At 46.7% G+C, this 19581-nt stretch overlaps 1 protein-coding gene across 2 annotated transcripts in view; it reads right to left on the bottom strand.

Annotated features, from left to right (window-relative positions):
* AATF (apoptosis antagonizing transcription factor) overlaps positions 1 to 19581 on the bottom strand; it is a 43608-nt gene that overhangs the window by 15617 nt on the left and 8410 nt on the right. For both annotated transcript variants that reach the window (XR_014185639.1, XM_082068408.1), the window contains exons 5-10: positions 11366 to 11480; positions 10853 to 11057; positions 9970 to 10134; positions 9133 to 9216; positions 2916 to 2983; positions 916 to 996 (exon numbers count right to left, since the gene is read on the bottom strand). Coding sequence is in view for 1 of the 2 variants with exons in the window: in XM_082068408.1 (XP_081924534.1) it covers positions 916 to 996; positions 2916 to 2983; positions 9133 to 9216; positions 9970 to 10134; positions 10853 to 11057; positions 11366 to 11480 (718 nt within the window). In the remaining variant the exon portion in view is untranslated. The remainder of the gene's footprint in view (positions 1 to 915; positions 997 to 2915; positions 2984 to 9132; positions 9217 to 9969; positions 10135 to 10852; positions 11058 to 11365; positions 11481 to 19581) is intronic.

Raw genomic sequence — 19581 nt, 5'->3', positions numbered from 1 at the left:
ATAATTATAGGCTTTTCAGGCCAACAAAGTAGCTCTTCCCTCTTTTAATAAATTATCTTATGACATCTATCTTAAAAATTGCTATGCCAGGCCTGACCCAGACTGACTCCACTGACTTTCTATCAGATGCCATCTAAACTCAGGATTTATAGTTTACTCACAAAAGGATGGTTAATATTGCAGATTTTTCAGGGAGCAGCGCAGCTCTCCAGCACGTGTCCCTGCCACAAACGCCTCCTCCTCCACAAATCACGCAGCCATGCTAAACTCAGGGAGACTAACAGATCTGCTCTGCAAAGGGGAAAAATACCCCACGCTTGTCCTCTGCGACTGTTTCCCTTTCCACCCTGCCCTGTGGATGGTTCTTCCACTGGAAATGCAACGGGAGAGATCAACCCAAATTAGTGATCCAGGAGTCAGGGTGTGAAATGCTCTGAAGCTACAGCGAGCTGCAATGGGACTTACCAAAATAAAGAGAGATTAGACACCAAATTCCAACTGACAGTCAGTGGGAAATAGACACCTACCTCCCTGCGGCGCTTCTGCACATCTTCCCCCAGAGCTGCCATCCATGTTTGAGTCAGCTAAATATATATTGCGCAAGAGGCGTTTCTTGGCTTTCACAGGAAATTATGCCCCCAAATTGCTTAGAGACATTTGAACACCTCTCGCTGGTGTTTTCTGAGGCCAATGAACACTCTTGCCAAGACTGATCAGGGCAACGATCGCAGGCTGCATCCAACCAAGCCCTTACTCCAGGCCCAAAGAACACTGAGATTCCCATGGGGATGCCCCAGAACAAGGCATCTTGCCCTAAAAGGCACCAATAAGCCCATCGATGCACCCCGGAACCACCCCAGCGCAGCCAGACTTGATTTGATGAAATCAGAACTTCTTGCAGAAGCTGCCACTCACCGGATTCTCCTTCCTTTACTGGCTTTTCTGTCCACTTTCTTCTTGATTTTGCTCCGCAACTTCTGGATGGCCAACCACTGCCTGAGGAACACACAACGACAGTGACACGGCTTTTAGAGCCTCTAGGAAAAGGAGCATCAGGTGCGCCGGGGTCTGGGGCCCTTCCAGCCCTTCCACCCGTTACATGGACACAGGAGGAGACCAGAATCTCAGGAAAACCCAGGGAAGCGCCAGGTGCCCGGCTCCCCTGCACCCACACGGCATTGAACGCCGGGTGTTTCTCCCGAGTGCAGCCACGCCGGACACGCAGCCCGACCTGCTGGGCCTGATGAGACAGGCGCTGGTCGGGGAGAACGTTCTACCTGCAGGGAAACCCCTGCAGGCCACAGGCTTGGCTCCATTTTTCATTCTTGCTAGATTATGGAATATTTTTAAGAACGTTTAGAACTAAAAATACAATCTTTACAAAATATAAATGCTAAAATCTGTAAAAAACGTCTTTACGGGTACTGCTTTTTTTGTTTCAGCCTTGATTACTAGAATGACTTCTGTTTTGCATATAGAAAGCCCATAACAGAATAGATAAGCTGCCACATCCTAACCCGACTCTCTGAGCGAGCTGGGTTCTGCTGACTTCATGAACAGAATTGCCATGATGCAGTTGCTGCTCTGAATTTATTTCCTCCCTCTGTTTTGCAAAGTATATTGAAAACTATAAGCAAGTATTTCTCCCCACCATCTCTGATTCAAACCTGGCAAATCTAGGAAGAAGCCCTATATAGTGCTCCCACTATTACTACACAAAACTACAAAAGAGAAACAATAAACACTGTCCGAAAGTGCTGTGTGATCCACAACTGTATTTAGCTCAACTCCTCAAATGGAACTTCATCAAGCCGAGGAACTTTTCAGCAAGGGAAAACTTCTACTAGTTATAAATGTTTTCTTTATAAAAACGAGCGTCATCTTACCTGATTTATACAATAAAACTCGACATCAGGGAAAAAAATCTACCAAAATCCAATTACTGCAATCTTAATATAATCTTAATTACTGTAATCTATTTTATTGTAAAGTCAGATAAATGCACAATGTAATCACCACTTAAATGTAATTTTGTCTATATCATGTTAAATTATAGTGAATAGCTTTCCATAATATTCCAGACATACACAAAATAAATGTGACACATTGCACTAAAATTTGGGTAGTATTTTACACGGATAAAAGTTATTTCGCCATCACAAAATCTCCTCATGCATTTCCTCCCCATACACATCCCCCCCCAGCACTTTTTCGGTGGGGCGCCCTACTCCAGCATTTTCAGCCTTTCTCTGCTTTGATGCTTTTGGAAATGATAGCCCGTGGCTATTTAAACACACACTGTTCATTCAGTGGTATTTGGAAGATTCTTTATTTTCTTACTATAGAATTAAACAAAGAAATAAGAGTTTCCCTGCATGGAATGATATCTTACTGCTGCGTGCAGGAAACATTCCATGCTGCTGTTTTAACTGTGGAGTAGCTTTTCTTACGGCAGGGAGAGAGCACACACACAATTGCTTTAACTGATCTCCCAACAGAAGGTTTGCCCCCTAAATGACAAACTGGAGCTCATAAGGAGAAAATGCCCAATATCAGCAGCGGGCAGTCACTTTGCCTCGTTCCCCTCGCCGGGGGCGGTTAAGACACCCTCTACGGATTCCATTTGTGCTGCACGAACCACCAAAAGACAGAAGTATTGGAAGTCTACAACCAACTCGAAGGCTGGAAAACCCTGAGCCAGACAGTGTGAGGAATACGTTACAGAAGATGACCTTCCTGCCTAATGTTATAATTTGTTATGCAATTTCTTACAGCAGGTGTTTTCTCCAGTCATGCAAAACTTTGCTCTCTACAATGACCTAGACTGCAAGCCCACAAGTACTGCAGCTCTGCACTCCCGGCTGGAGCGCAGAGCTGGGCTGCAGGAACGACGGTCCAGAGAACGTCCCGCTTACCTGCCCATTGCCACCTGGTCATTGGGGTCCAACGAGGTGGTTTTACGTTCTATAAATTCTCGAAGGAGCTAGAAGAAAGAAAACAATCCCAGTTAAAAGCACAGTAAAGACATGTTAATGCAAACGGGCTCACGGGTCTCTCAGAAGACTGAAGAAATTAGCTGCCAAGTTCCCAAGGAACTTGTACTTCAGAGGCTGGTGCTGTTCCGTGGGCCTTGGGAGGACAACAACGTTGTGTGTGCACGACTCCCACGGCAGATGTTGTGCAGGCAGATGTGCAGAGCTCTGCCCACAGCTCTGCCCACAGCTCTGCCCCACAGCTCTGCCCACAGCTCTGCCCCACAGCTCTGCCCCACAGCTCTGCCCACAGCTCTGCCCCACAGCTCTGCCCACAGCTCTGCCCCACAGCTCTGCCCCACAGCTCTGCCCCACAGCTCTGCCCACAGCTCTGCCCCACAGCTCTGCCCACAGCTCTGCCCCACAGCTCTGCCCACAGCTCTGCCCCACAGCTCTGCCCACAGCTCTGCCCCACAGCTCTGCCCACAGCTCTGCCCCACACTCTGTGGGGGACCGAACCACTTCCCCAGGCACAGCCCAGCCTGGCCGGGCAGTAACGCTCGCCCCGAGGAACAGCTCAGCAAACCCACTTTTAGAGCTGGAGCAGGAATGCTCAAGCAGACTTTGCCATTTCTTTTCATGTCCGGAGGGTTGGGTTTTGCCCTGTTTGCTTCCTGCAGCCAAAGAATATTGTGAACAGCCTTTCTGGATACTTGAGCGGTGCTATATGTTTATCACCACTCACTGCACATTGTACATGCTGTGCCTGGGGTATTGGCCAACATACTAACACAAAGAACAGAAACAAACCCTCAAAAACCAAGGGGCACAGACTGTGTTCCGCACGATGACATTTCACCGACCAGTCAAGTTACTGCCTCTGCTCAGAATGTTTTATTTTCAAGTAAGAGACACTCAAGCAACAGAAATGATATTTATACCTGTCCACAACTTTCCTCTCCTTCAAGGCATATATCATATTACAATTTAAAAAAGTGCAATTAAAGCATAATTAAAAACCTGCTATGATTATTTTTCTATTTGGTTATTTTCTGAGATTATTACTGCAGCAATTACATTTAAAAACTCCAGGAAGAGCAGACACTGGTTTATTATCACTAGAAAACAGCAAGCTACTTCTCTGCCCTGTTTATCTGATTGATTCCCAACATCTTTCTGGCACACAATCTATCAGTTTATCTCTCCCACTTCATCACAGTCACTTCTGGCAGCTAAATACAAGGTCCAAATCCAGTGTTACACAGACATACGACACAGTAAACCTGTGTAACACCACTACTCTGTAAACAGCTGCCCTTAAGGCTACGCAGAAATGGGATCGTGGTTTCTCGTCAATATTCTGTCAAAAGCCAGGTGGGAGGGAGGGGTTGAACAGCAGCGAGGAACGGTGCAGCGAGGGTTCAGCGCTTTCTTCCTGTGCCGGCAATAAGGTGTGTTCACTGTCTCCCCTTATCTCGCTTCCTTGGCACGATGCACAGAAAAAACGGCTCATCAGAGCGGCTGAGGCACAAGGAGACAATAACAACGCACGGACGTCCTGCACTGCTACAGAACTAAGCAGCAAGATGTGTTCAGCAGGACTTGCTCTTGCTGGTGGGCCACCAAACCCACAGATGGTACAGGGGAAGCCACCGAGGTCTGATAACAACGCCCGCACTGGTTAGAACGAGATGCAGGTTCCTCACGCTGCAGCGGGGAAGCGGGCAGGATCACCCTCCTCTGGGCACGGCAGCGGGGATCCCGATATTGCTGGGGGCACGTCCTCTGCTCGACATACAGAGGATCCTCTCACCACAGCCAGCAGGGAAGAGCTTTGTGCAGCAGCAGGAGACTAAACCCTGCCCAGCGCCGTCCCCTCTGCACTAACGGGGCCACCAGCCGACGCGCCGCTCGCTGAGGCAGAGACAGGTTTGGTGACCTTGGGGCTGACGGTGACACGTTGTCAGTGCAGTGTCAATGGCAGGACTGGGGACACTGCGGAGAGGAGAGGGACCCAGAAGAGCAGGAGGGAGTAAAAAGAACAGGGACAAGAGGGAAATTAGGAAACAGAAATAAAAGCTGCGAAGCACCTTATTACATCTAAATAGTGTACGTCTTCAAGCTAGAGTTATAAATCATGCTAACAATGGTTACTAAAATAAAAGTGGATGTAGCCAGAGGCTACCACTGAAAAAGTCAGTCTAGACCTGCCTCGCTGCCTTTGGTCTTTAAGGATTTGATTAGTTTTTCCGCTTTCTAGTTCAGAGTCTTGCGTTCAGCCCATGCTCGGAGCCGGCCGGGGCTCAGGGTACACAATGAATGATAAATTCATTTACTGAATAAAGCAACACTGTTTTCACAGCACAAGACCTAAAACACTTCCAAAGCTGTAATATTTCATTAAGCTTGGTGATTCCGGATAAAATTTATTAGTCAAAACAGAAAACTCTCATCAGACCCCATATATTCCATTAGGAGTGATATATGGTGTCTCCCAATGTCTAATTATTAACTAGGAAGTGTAAGTAAATCACTATCAGCATTAAGCCCTGATGTGTGAAGACAGAGTTTGAGTCGGGCAATTTCCGCATCAAAAGGCTTTGATTTGAAACATATCCCCTTTTGCTTTCCCTCCTTCACCTCTTCACATCTTCTCCGAACTTCAAACACCCGAGCTCAGTCTCCCCCGTAAATAAACACAACTGAGCCCATGCAGCCCAGTGCGGCCACGTCCCACGTCCACAGCTCGAGCGCTAACTCCGAGCTGCTCCTACCAAAAGCTGGAAGCAGGAGGACAAACCCCGTGTGAAGCGGACGACGGGCAACAGCAAGCGGAAGAAAGTTGCTAACACCAGTTGATGTCTTTGGAACGAAGCAGCGACGCCTGCCGGGAGCGCCCCTGTGCACGGGTGTTTCTGACCTTAACGAAGCTTCGCTATTAAAACCGCCTCCATCAGACTCCCTGGGCAAAAGCAGGGACTGCCAAGCGTGGAACAGCAGGCGGAGGTCGCGTGTTTGCCAAGGCCCACGGGCTGTGTTCACAAAGGGCTGGAGCAGACGGGAACTGACTCTGCCTCCTGCGTCCCGAGCACACAAGAGAGCTTAAAATCTGCAACTGCTGACAAAGAGAAGGCACAACATGTCCAAAGCAAGAGCTTCAGCAGCAGTCAGTATTCACCCACCTCTGCTGACACCAAAGCCTTTGTTAGAATTTACCCTGGAGTCAATGATGTGTGCTGTCTGAGGAACTCACCTTAAAAGGACTCCCTTCTCTACACCAGTTAGAGAGACGCACACAAAGTACATTGTACAAAATTAGAGGGATTTAGAAATGCCACCAGGGTGTTGTTCAAGGGTAATAGAGATTCATTTCTCATTTTAGAGGTCAATTTTCATTTTAGAGGTTAGGTCTCATTTTCATGCGCTATCTATCAGTGTTTCTAATACTACAGTTGCTGACCTTTCTGATTTGCAGACCCCTAAGAATTTCCAGTTGAGACAAAGCGCTAAGTACAGCTGAAACCAGCCTGGCGACAAAAGGCTGATCTCTCAGCCCTCACAAGCCAATTTGAATGAATGCCGCGCAGATGCTGATCTATGGTGTATCACGGGAAACAGCTTAGTTTACAAAGCTCAGACATATAATCATATCCGTGGATTCTGACACTGAGAAAAAGGTGAGAAGCACAGAGCTGAGGTGCAGCAGCAGCTGCTCCCCTTCACCAGAACACTGCCGCTCCGTGCCTAAACTGCTTATAAAACAAGGGGAGAACACGAGAAAAGGCAAAGCGGGATGAACAGAGTTAAATCCCGAATCATCATAAAATTCCAGCAGCCCCAGACGGTGAATTCCACTGACTACCAAGACCCGGAGAAGAAAATTGTTTTTCCACAGGAAAAACAGATTCATTAAAGAGTTTTGTATTATAATCTACAACAAAACAGGATAGCTACTTATCCTGTTATCATTAACTTGTGCACATCCATTAGATCTCATTCATTTTTACTCGCTTAATTTCACACAGAGATATACAAGAAGTTGGTTTCCACCGTCCTTCTTTATCTGAATCTTTACCTTTAATAAATCATAAGCAGTAATCAAAATAAACTAATCATTATAAAATGTGTTTCAGAGAAGTGAAGGTGATACCAAAAAAAAAAGTCTTTAAATGCAAAGAAAAAAGTGCCCACTGACATGTACACAGATACCGCGCAATAAGTATCATGCAGAGGTCAGAGTTCCTGAGCACCCAGAGCTCCAACAACCAGAGATGCTGCTGCCGATCACTCCCAAAGAACCCGTTCCCTTTCTACACTGTATTTATATATGTAGATCCACACACGTGCACACGAAAGCGCTGCAGTTACGACCCATCTGAACACAAACACGCTGGCTGTCCCCTCGGCGCCCTGTTGCAACGCCCTCTACCCTTCCTGAACGCAACCATCAGCTCGGCTCACCACCCTGGCACAGAAAGGAAAGCGCTTTATGAAACCAGTTTAACCGGGAGGTGTCAGAAAACACACAGCCATTCAGTGTCGCCTTATCACTGAACTGGCTTCGGCTCCAAGCTCTGCCAAATCCCACTCCAGATGTTGCCGGGCCAGCGGCGCAGGTGCTGCATCCCCACCACTGCGCACAATGAAGCAGAGATCTTTGCAGATCATCTCTCCCAAGAAGCGCACTGGGGACAGGAGGAGGGGAGAGGGACAGGAGGGAGAGAGGAAGAGGGAGGGAAGGAAGAAAGCATTAAAAAAAGAAACAAGCAAGAAAGGAAAATGAATGTGTAGCTGCCTGGCGGCTCAGCAGATGTCTGTGCGTGATGTACGAGGGTAGGATAAGCTGTCGCTGCCCGCTGCCAAAGAGCGGTAAGTGATTAAAGCCTCCGCCGGGCTAAGCACCATATTTAGAGTCCGTGGGGTTTGGAAAGTCGCACCCATTCCTTGCTGTGCCGCCAGATGTTGCTGCTGGTCCCGCTCTCCGCGCCGGGGGCGGCAGTTGGTACGGCACGGAACGCAATCTGGAACGTTTCCGGAGGTGCCGCGCATTAAACCAGCGTCACCCATCCTTCACCTCTACCGAACGCTGAAACAACTCCAATTTGCTGCCGCTTCCCTCTTGGGAAATGGCCAAGATACAGTTGTGCCTGGCAGACCCATTTATTTTACTCAGGTGATTCTCTTCTCTCAATGACCTCTATTAGTTTAAGTTTTAATTTAGATTAACCCCAGCACCCCAATTAACCAGTGAGGGGAAAAGCTAAGCTGTGACTAGTCATATTTCTGAAATCACGATTTATCGAAGTTAAAGTTATTAGAAAGAAAGACGGGCCATTCATCTACCGCTATTTTTATTTTAAAAACTTAACATTTCATGGCCAATAAGCACCTTCTTTGCACGGGTCCACGCGTTATCAATCACAGCTCTTTCTCCTTGACCACTTCACTGTTTTGTTCTACTAACTTAATTTGTTCTGTGTTCTTAGGGTCCATTTGGGCTGGGCTTCTGGTCCATTTGGACTCCAAAAATATAAAGCTGGCACTATCATTAATTAAATAAATTAAAACCACGAGGTTTCCCTAAGCTGCAGCCTCCATGCACCACGTGCAGATTCCTTGTTTCTAAGAGTTTTACAAATAAAAGGAATAACTGACCTAAATCCAAGCTGGCACAACTCCAAGAGAAGTGCCAGAGAAGCCCTGCAGCTTCTTCATTCAGTAGGTAGAGGAGATGATTTAGGTTGAGAAGAGAGTAACTCAGGTGCTTTTGAGGATCTACCAGTATCATTTTTCATAACGGGACTCTACCCACAGGGAACAGTCACCCTTAGAGAATTCAGTAATTTTTCTCTAGTGCAGCGGTGCTGAGCAGTGAGAACTATGGGCACAGACCTTGTCCTGCAGCCCTGACTCACTCAAGTCCAGCAGGGCCAGCAATGGCAGTAACTTTACATCCACGACGCAGTCTGAGCTCACACAGCCCCACATGGAAAGCTCAGTGAAGTTCTCTGAGGTATCTACAGAGATATCGGATGTTAAAACAGGTAACTGAGTTTCAATGGCAAGAGAAATTTAGAGCGCAGAACCAACCGCATTAGTTCTCTAAAGTATTAAAAACCGAGAGGAGCCGTAATTCCAGCACGGATTTACCATCGCCTACCTGGTGATAAAAGTCATCGTCATCAAATATCTCCTCATCGATGTCCTTCAGGTGCCTGTTGGAATCTGACGGAGGGAGGACTTCCTAGAAACACAAAGGAAACACTGACAGCTCGTCCGTGCGCGTTTCTGTCCCTAACTCTGACGACATCACGTGCAGCAGCTTGTAAACACGCTGGAAGACAGGAAGGAATGGAGAAAAGCTCCCAACATAACAAGCTTTTAAGAACTGGGAATACATTTAAAGGCAAGGCAGAAACGCTGCCAATGACAACATAGATTTATGATACCTTTACTGGGAAATAAATAGGACTGTGCAAAGTCTTTCTGGCAAAATACTACAGATATTTTTAATGTAATGGCAAAAATACATCTTGCAAGTGCAGTAATTCCACATGATCTCTCAGAATTGAGTATTTATTCATTCTTAAATACTAAATTAATAACAGACTTACTACTAACATATTCTGTGGGTTATATGCAGAATGATTTCAGAAGAGACTTTCTGGGTTAAAGATCCTAAACTCCAGAGGAAAACCAAAGTTTTGTAGTTGCTGCCTCACAAAGCAGATTTAGTGAGCACAGGAGGGGCACCAGCAGAGACCAAACCTTGTTTTCCCATCAAGAACAGGCACAGGAGATAATGCAAACACCATAAAGCTGGAATTGAAATGTCTGCATCTTTTCCTTAGCTATTACATTACAGGAATCAACACTCAGATACCGCCTTCATAAATCTCTCACAAACAAGAGTATTACCTGCTAAAGGCTCAAGCTAATTGTTTTGCAGCGTTTCGCTGCCGCCACAGGATGAGTTATATATACAAAATCCCCTTACCGAATTTTCAGGCAAAGATTCAGGGACCGGATGAGACTCCTGTTCCTTCTTTCCCAGCACCGTATACACTGATCGCTTGGTCTGTGTCCGCCGTAGTAATCTCTCTTTGTCCATCAAAATATGATCAATCTGAGTCAAGATTGAACGCTCAAAGGCACCGAAACCCTGCAACAACATTAACTAGTGTCAGATAATGCAGAAAGCTTTTCCTCAAGGCAGCAGTGTTCCTCTATCTTTCCATGTCAGTGGATAAGCAGACAGCATTCCAGGAGGAGGGGGTTTGGGCTTCGTTGCAGGGATTTCTGCTAGGATTTTTTATTTGTTTCCCAACCTGAGGCAACCTGACGCCTGGCTTAATAAAATGCTTTTGCTGTTCTGGTTCAGATGAACTTCTCAATGATTAATACTAACTCACAGATGTTAGGAGTCCCTGGATCTTCGGGTGAAATGATTACCCATTGTATTAAAGTGTACACTGCACAGAGGGGGAGAGCCACGGAAGCCTCTAGTTCTGTTATAAAACACAAACAGCTTGTTGATCAGCAACAGCGGCGTTTTCATAGAGCTCACTTGCTGCTGGAGACTGGCTATGATGAGATGTCTAGTGGGGAGAACACCAATTGTATCCAAGAGGTTTTCCCAAAACCATCTGCCCATGCCCATCTGCTCAAAACTAAAGAGAGCAGCTTATGCCTTTGAAATCTGACTGAGCTTCTTTCCAAACTCCTTCAAGATCGGTGAAAAGTGCATACCTGTGTGTTAAACTCTCACTGCTCTAACTGGGCTTAACTTGTAACATCTATGACGTGAAACTTTCAAACCAACTTATTCCACAAATCTCTGTGAACAATAAGCATGTCCGCACACACAAAACCAGCCTTGCCTTTCCCATTTTGCCAGATGCCAGCTTTGTCTTCTCATGCCACTTCTGCAAGACACTGTTCCGATATGTCCTGAAGTCAGCATAGCGCTTGGCTATGAAGTCTGGGTAGTCCTCCATCTTCAGCTTGCGTTTGGGGGGTCTCCTCCTCTTCTCCTGAGCCTTATCCACTTGCTCTTCATCACTACTGCTTGGGATTTCATCATCACTAGAACAAAAACCACACAGACTAAACACCCTCCACCTCTCTAAGGCAACGTATGAATTCTTAATGGCCCCTCCACTACCACACAATGGTGATATTGATGGCAAACAACCCTCCTCCATTATCAGAAAGATTAGAAAACAGACTTCCCACCCTGCCAGAAGGAATTCAAAAGGTCATTTGTCCAGAGTGTCTGTCGCTCAGATACAGCAGCGACTGAGAAAGTGAGCACAGTCAGGAAGGCTGTGCATTGTCCTGTTTGTTGGAGAATGGAGACCAAGAGATTCAGAAAGGTCTTATTTTGTATTTACCTCTCAGGTTTTGATTGCTTTCCATCTACCAGATGCCTCGTGCCTGGGTATTGGTAAAGCAGCTCATCCTGAAGTTCCACCAACACTTTCAGCAACGCCTCCAGGGCTTTAAGACCTGCAGAACAAGAGACACAAGAGACAGTTTGCCACTGATCCTCGCTTCTGGTGCAGACTTAGCTTCTCATCTTGAATCTGAATTTCTGCCACAGCTACTGCATGTCCCATTAACTGTTTCTCTCTTATCAGTTAGAGATGTGGTTTTCTCTTCAAACTGATTTACAGCTGCTAATGGCAAACAACACCATGCTGAGAAAGAACACTTCTCTCCCAAAAAGGGAGGAGAGGAGGCAGGACGGCCTTCCAGCCACCTGCCCGGCTGCACATCGGGAGTGCACTGATCTCACGTTTCATTGACAAACATTAGGACTGCAGAGCCTAAAGGATTAACATATCGAAGCAGCAAGTATTGCATGCAGAAGTGTCTGATGATACATGCACACGGCAAAAACCTTTTTTGCTGACTAACTCATCTCTCTCCTGTGTCCAGTTCAGCTCCAGCTGAATAATATGAAGCAACACAAGGGAAAATGTATATACGTACATCCTGTCTCAACGTGACCTCTGACTTTTCTTTCATGTACATAATGGGCATGTTCCAGGGAGCAGAGGGAGAAGGGGAGGGCAAGAACAAAACCCAAACTCCTGCAGGGCTCTGACTGTCGCTGGTTTCTATGCCGCTGTGCTCACCGTGCCGGAGGTATAAGAAATTAGGCTGTAAGTAAAATTAAATGCAGCAAGATCTGATCTATGAGGGAAACTTAAACAATGACCTGGCAAGTTTCACAGGAAGATTCTGATCAGAAAAGTAGAACTGCAGGCCCAGAGATCCTTAGAAAGAGAGAAAGTGAAGAAAAGGCTGGGGCGGCGAGATGTACTAAATGATCAATACGTGGTGTGAAGGTTAGTGTGACAGGGATGAGCAGCCGCTTTCCAGGGTATCTGCAGACACTAATCCTGAAGGTACATCTGATGCTGGGTACCCAAAGGCTTTCAGAGCTGACCGTTTTCCTGTATCTATGAAGGCGCAGAGGAAACCATCTGATGTTCTCCAAGGACACACATTGCAGCTGGCTGTGGGAAGGGTTAGCTGCACACTTCACTCCCAGACCTGTTTGTTTCGTTGTAGTTAGAATAAAAGAATGGAGAGAACTCTTCAGTACTCCATTTTTTTTTACTGAAGGACACGGAGATCATGGGCAGAGTGAAGAGCAAATCTTCATCAGGCAGACAGAGACAGTGCAAGCAGAAATCAGCCCAGACATTCAGAGGTCTCAATCTCCCTCATGTTATCACTGCGATATTGCTCAGTTTTCACCATCTTCAGATAAATTACGGCCTGACCTCAGTAACAGGAATGTCAAGGAGAAGATGCTTTAAGATTTTTGTTGCAGATCAGCTGCTGGACTCATCCTCCCCCGGCCCGCGGTTCATTCCAGATACATTCTGACAACGCTTCTATATAAACCTATTAACGGATTAGGTTTGCTGCACTTGTAAAACAGTCGTGTGTTAGCATCAACACAATTCCAAGAGACAAACAGACAAAAGCCCTTAAAAAGGCATTTGTTGTATGTGTCTGCAGCTAAACCATCACTTGCAAAAGCAAAACGCCCCCACCCCAGCCCGAGTGCACAGCTTACAACAACAAAATCCTTCCCGCTGCCTGCAACACTGCCGAATGTCCCCAGAGCTCCCGAAACTGTTTATTTCCTCCCCGCTGCCGATCCTCCAGCAGCAGTGCTAATGCACCCCAGGCGGCTTTGATCCTGTCAATTATAACTGGAGTAGCACTCCAGCTCTTCTGGGGTCTATCAGGGCCACGGCGAGCAGGCAAGAATAGAGCCCGGCTCCGGCTCCCCAGGCTCCGAGATACGGACCCCACCAGAAGTGGGGATGGGGAGCAATTTCATTTGGAGTGAAGGGGATGGAGAGGGCAGGGAAGACAATGACCGTGCGTCTAACCAGGTGGGAGGGCTAATTATTCCAGACAGTGGCTTCATCATGAGCCTCTTACAGCTGGGTAATTTCCGTGCTTTCGGTTCTTGTGTATTTAATAGCATTATTGGATGGCATTCTCATCGTTACTGTTGGGCGCTTAAGTGCGCTGTAAACTCAACCTCAGAAGCCAAGTGTCGCCCTCCCTGCCCTCTTCCCACCCAGCCCTGCCCTATCCATTTCATGTTTAATTCCAGAAGGGATTGTTTTCTTCCCTGTCTCCTCTCTCTCTTCATCTTCCCTGGCATCTCTCTTACAATCTGTACTGTGATGTGCTGGAGTAAACATTCTACCTTCTATCGCCATCAGTGTCACAACTGACACCTTTAACAGCAGTGAGAAAGATCTCAAAACTACCTCCTTCCCCAGGAGTTACTTCTGCATGTCCAACCTGTGTTTTTTGAGGACAGGTGACTCAGTAGTGCCTTAAAAGCAAAAGAAGCTGGATCCCTTTACAGCATTTCAGTACGAGCAATGAAAATCCCTAAAACAACCCATACTCTGTGTGAAGGGGAGGCCAACTAAGCCCAGGACAAGAGCCGACCCCTCCGTCCATCAAACCCTTTCTAAAGCTGCCCTTTGGGAAAGAGAAAAAGATGCTGAGTGGGATCTATCTGCAGCTGCTCCAGGAACACAACAAACGTGGTTTGAATATAACTTCCAGCTTAAATGGGACTCAGAGCGTTTGTGGTGAGATGCTGACTTGTAAGAGTCACTTTAAGAGTCCACGGGAGCCCCTTCGTTTTGTGTACAGGAGTGAAAAAGTTGTTCGAGATCTAGCAGACAGCATATCAATCCACCAAGAAAGCTGGGAGCCAGTACCAGTAAATCAAAGTGTGCCTTTCTGTTAATACTCTCTCATACGTTCTCATTTTATACATCCCCTCACCCAGTCAGAAAGTAGCCCTGGAGTATTTAGCTCTATTCAGGGATAGCACTGCCATGTATCAAAGTGTCAGGAGACCCACCAGAGATGAAATCTGTCCTACTGCTCTCCAGCCACAAAGATCAATTTTGTCAATGCCCGTGGTTACGGAGGAACGGTCCGTGCTGCTGGGATCGTGGGGTGCGGGGTGCCACGGCGTCGGTGCCTTCTGTGCTCGCCCATCGCGGTCACTTCAGCGTATCCACAGCAAGGCAGCTTCCTGAGCAGAAAAACATCTGCGCTCTTTTTTGTGACCTCTAAAAACAGGGTCTCGTTTCACCTTCACGAGCAGCTGGGGGAGCAGCAGGAGCTGCCTCACGCAGAGACACGAGGACGATGGAGAAACGCTGGTGATTCAAAGCCAGGCTTGCAAAGGTGTTGAGAGACCGGCCAGTGGGATCCCCAAAACTCCTCCAGCAGGGGAGCTCCTCCTCGCCTGACCCTGGCACATTGAGTATGGTGGTCAGGGACGGAATCCTGAAAATTGGGGCAAACCTCCCAGGACTTTCACTCCGTCACAGTGTGTTCATGGCACTTCGCAGGGCTCGCCGGGGCACTGCCACGGCAATACTGCGTACACACCGCGTGCAACCACAGAGCATCGTCACCAGGATGTGCCGGCACGAAACACGCACCGCACACACAGGACACGGCTGAAATTCAGAGCCCGTTCCAAAGCTGGAAATTAACTACTTTTTCCCCTCAATTAAATCTGAGGGTCTGGCATGACAGGAATATCGCCGGCATGCAAGCTTTTAATTTTCCATGTGCCTGTACAAAATGCTCACATAGAAAAGCTGAGACAACGCTGGTGGTTGAACCACGGGGAGCAGAGCAAACATGGAGCTGCCAAATATTGAGACAGCTCCCCTGTCACCAGACAGTCCCCACGTGTGCCAGCACCGCACACAACGGGCCCAGCACGCCGGGCACGTTACGCAAATACAACAGAATCAAACCTCTTTTATTTTAATAGCTGTACATAATGAAAAGTATCTTTATCAGGTACACGCATTTATCCCGACATTCGCATGAAGAGGGGAAATTTTCACTCCTTTCAAACGGCTGTGGGACAGGAGTTAAGCTACAGGTCAAAATGGCACTAAATACGCTGGCCTGAGAACAATACTTCTCATTCAAATCCACAAGCCAGCCACTTGCACTAGTCATCCCCAGCAATTAATCCCCCAAGAAACACGTTTGATTAAATCTTTTCAAGCAAATCCTTTGCTTTGCTTTTGTTAGTTCACTTCTTGTCAACATCTATTAAAATATGCCTTTAATTCTCCCACAATCTTAAAAAACACCGATTCCACTGTCTTCAACTTTAATCAACTGTATGGCCGGCATTTTTCATTTCATAATAATGTGCTGTTTGGAATTCAAGAGGCAGGCTCAACATCAATCATTCGGCAAGAATTTTTCCACTGCAATAAATATGCAAATGAGGAAAGCCAGTCAGTCGTATTTCAGGCCCGACTTGCTAGTGTTTTAAAAAAGACACAAATTTATTAATTGCCGTTGGCCAGCGGAATCCTATTACTTTGGGCATTGATTACAAAGCTGTGTGAGTGATTATTGTGCAACTCGCAGGCTATCCAGGCATGAGGAAAAATTATTAAAGCAAGGCAGAGATTATCAACTCAGAATAACAATAAGCCTTAACATTTTAGGCCTCTAACTTCTTCAACAAAGAATTACGCCGGAGCTCCAGTGTATCATAATTCTGAAGTCTGTCAGTATTACTTTTGGAGCTTGCTCTGTATTCCCAACAGCAGAGAACGTTACCAGGCAGGGCCAGGCGGAGGGAATTCCTCCAGGTATCGCATCCTAAACACGGGGCTTTGGTCTGTAATTCCCGCTGCGGAACCGACTGCAGGAGGAACAATCCGGTGCAGGCAGGACAGTCGCTGTACTCACATCTGCACGCTGTACGTCCTGGTGCCCCAAAGCCAAGACACTACAGAAATAAAAGGCTGCTGTAAGACAGAAGCTACAAGAGCCAGTCTGGACTAAATGACAGGCTGGCTGCGAGCCCTTTGGCAGCAGAGAGTGATCTGATTGTTGTGAGAAGTGGTGTAGTTATGGATACGATTCTCACGGACTTCGGCTGAATCTCAGCACAAAGCACTTGTGAACCCGTCCAGGTTATTTCAGGAAATCACAGGAGTAACGTTCCCTTCACGCCTCCCAAAACACTGAGTTTGCGGAATTTTATCAAGTGATGGCAGGAAACAGGTCGACTTTTCTGCTGGTTGCAATGAAAGGGTTCGCTCCATAGCGAAGGCCCAATTTGCTGGTTCCATTGGAATGCAAATGATGCAAAAGCCTTTGCAGAGGGGAAAATTGTATTCCGGCAGCACAAAGGAGCCAATGCTGCGAACCCCTTTCACACAGGCAGCTCGGCTGACTCCCAGAGTCACAGAACGGACTCCATTTAGCCCTTTCACTCTAATATTACTGCATTTGACAGTAAGGACAACAGGATCAGACACAGATGAGTTTGCTAAAAGTAAGGAAAATAACTAGATGCAACAACAGAATCAAAGGCTTGGTATTGAAGGGTTTTATTAGTGGGGACTGGGGGAGGGGGAAAGCTGAGAAGGGAGAGAAAGAAACACTTCCATGAAGTTCATGCTCTGCTGATTTGCCTCAACCATCATCTTTTGATATCAGCCCAAACCAGGGAGGGGATGGGGCTCTTTAAAATGAGATTTATAAAAACTGATGTTTTACATTACTGTAAATGTAAAGTAGCTGCCAGCATGCATTCCCGTCTCTGCCAGGCAGGAATCCCCAAGTACATGTGCAAGAATGACAAAGGAAGAGGAAACGTGAAATTTCATAGTTATCTAGATATTAAGGCCAGAAAGGAACATTAGCCCATCTAGACTGACCTCCCCATATAATACCAGGCCATTAATTACATTTATCATGACAAGCACTGAGTTTCCATCTCCAGGTAACCAATTGCCAATTAATCCAAGTTAGCTGACATTTGCACACGCTTGCCTGGGTGCTTCGCAAGCCTTTGTTTCCCTGCATCTTGTTTGTAGAGTATACAGGCTAACGTGCACAAGTATTTAGCTAAACTCAGTTTAATTAGCTATTAATTATCTCAGGAAACTTAAGCGTAGGCAAACCTGTGTGATGTGTTTAAAGTGTGGTGTAATCCTACAGTTCAGAGTTCGGGTGTATCAGGTCAACGACAGACTCTTCTACCATTCCTTGCACTAGAATTTAAGACAGTTTTAAAATAAACCTCAAACGTCAACAGTGTCCAACACATATGGCTATGGAGATCAGCTATAAAACGGGAGCACTTCAATCTTCCCACATCTGTACAAGAGAAGCAGACAACAATTCTGCTCAAAAAGACTAAATACCACACGCTAAAAGCCTTGGCACTCAGTGGGGAAGGGCAAGAGGGTTTTTTTCTTAACAGAGCCCAAAACTGCACGTCAAATAAATATCCTGCACTTCTCCACTACCTCCCACACAGAATTTCTGAACAATTCACAGACATGAACAAGCCACAAAACACTTTCCTGGTGCCTCGCACAGCCCGAGTTCTGCACATACACAAAACATCACAGCCCCCATTACCCAACCAAACGTGTGCACAACCAACCTCAGGCCCAGAACCCAGACCTGAGCCTTTGGCGAAACCTCCTCACTTCATGTCTCTTCCCTCCCGCTCGCTGGCACCGGCGCAGAACGGGCACCCCGGAGCTTATCGCCCCCAGCGAGCCCAGCTCTCACCTACCGCTCTCCACGGCATCACATCATTACACCAACACTGACAAAAAAGGGTCTGATTCATTCATTTATTCTAGTCGAGACAAAAGTCTTCGTTAATGTCAACAGGCTCTGGCTCAGTCCCAAAGAGTTGAATGGATTCTTCATTAGATCAGAGAGGAAAGGTGAAATCTGGGGACACCTGCATCCACATCCACTTATATCAAATTCAACCCTGCCTGAATTGACAATCACGATGTTTTTTGTAGCCATGAAGTGTCTAGGCTAATACAATTCAATTAAAATGAACCACCAGTTTTAAGTGGGCTAGATCTGATCAGGATAATTTACGCTCAGGCTTGAAACCCAGTTCTGCTGTCACACATTTGTGCAGGCTCCCAGTAAAATCTTCAAAGCAGGGATATATTTAAGTGCATGATCTTGCCTGGCGCCAATTAATCCTGTAACTGCTCTATGCCTCTGGAAACAGCGTAATCTGCCTGTGCCCCGCTCCCTGGTGACACCTACCCCGCTCTGCATTAACGCATTAGCATCTCCAGATGTACGTACGGACACGTTTGAGTTTTAGAAGTGACCCACGAATAGAGATTATAACAAAACCACGACAAAATTACGAGTGAATTATTGGCAGTTGATTCCCGCAGGCTTCTCTGAAAAATCCCGAGCCTGCGTCAATACGGCACATTTTATCTGACAGCTTTTCTCTAACCAGATGTGTAAAACAACAAGCAGGTGCAGGCGAGGGGGAGCCCATCACACCGAGCACAACCCGGCCTGACACGTCCTCCCTCACTGGAAGCAGAACAGGCTCCCTGGTTTCTAAAGCAGCCCAACCTTATGCTTCTTCCACATGACCTACCTGGACGGTGTACAGAATGTCAGGAATTCTTTTAAAGATCAGGAATCAGAGTAACAGAACCCAGCAAAAATCCTCTATTAAAAAGACACTGAGAACAAGCAACTAAACAGCTACCAAATAGTACCTTTCCCTCTGCCTTGAGTCCCTTTCCAGCAAAATCTTACAGAACCAACCCAGAAGAAAACAGATATTCAGTGTGAAGCGTTCATACAGAAACGTTTAACATGCAAGAATGTGAAAGCAGAAAGCACATGGCATTTTGAGGTCTCCTGCTGGCAAGGAGCGTAAGTGGGGTTCTCAATCACGTCCTTAGGAGGTCTTGTCCACAAATGTGCTGTTCAGTCACAAGCCGCAAATACCTGTCATGGGGGGCGGCAAAGCAACCTGGTGCACCAAGAGCCCAGCTCAGGCATTTATTATAAAGGTCCAGTCCCTCACCAGCGCACCCACTACAAATACACCCATTTCCACCCCAGAAACAGGCATTTCCGGGCCAGTCTAAGTGTTTGGATTGGACTTTTTGGGAGTGAGGAGTCAATATCTCCTTCATTTCCCAGGCGGCACCACACACCCGGCTTTGTGCAGTCCCAGGCAAGTCTGTGAAGTTTTATAAGTGTC

Source organism: Streptopelia decaocto (assembly GCF_964273445.1).
Source record: "Streptopelia decaocto genome assembly, chromosome: 18".
NCBI lineage: Eukaryota > Metazoa > Chordata > Aves > Columbiformes > Columbidae > Streptopelia > Streptopelia decaocto.
Note: the sequence above shows the minus strand (reverse complement) of the source record. Positions and strands in the feature narration are given on the sequence as shown.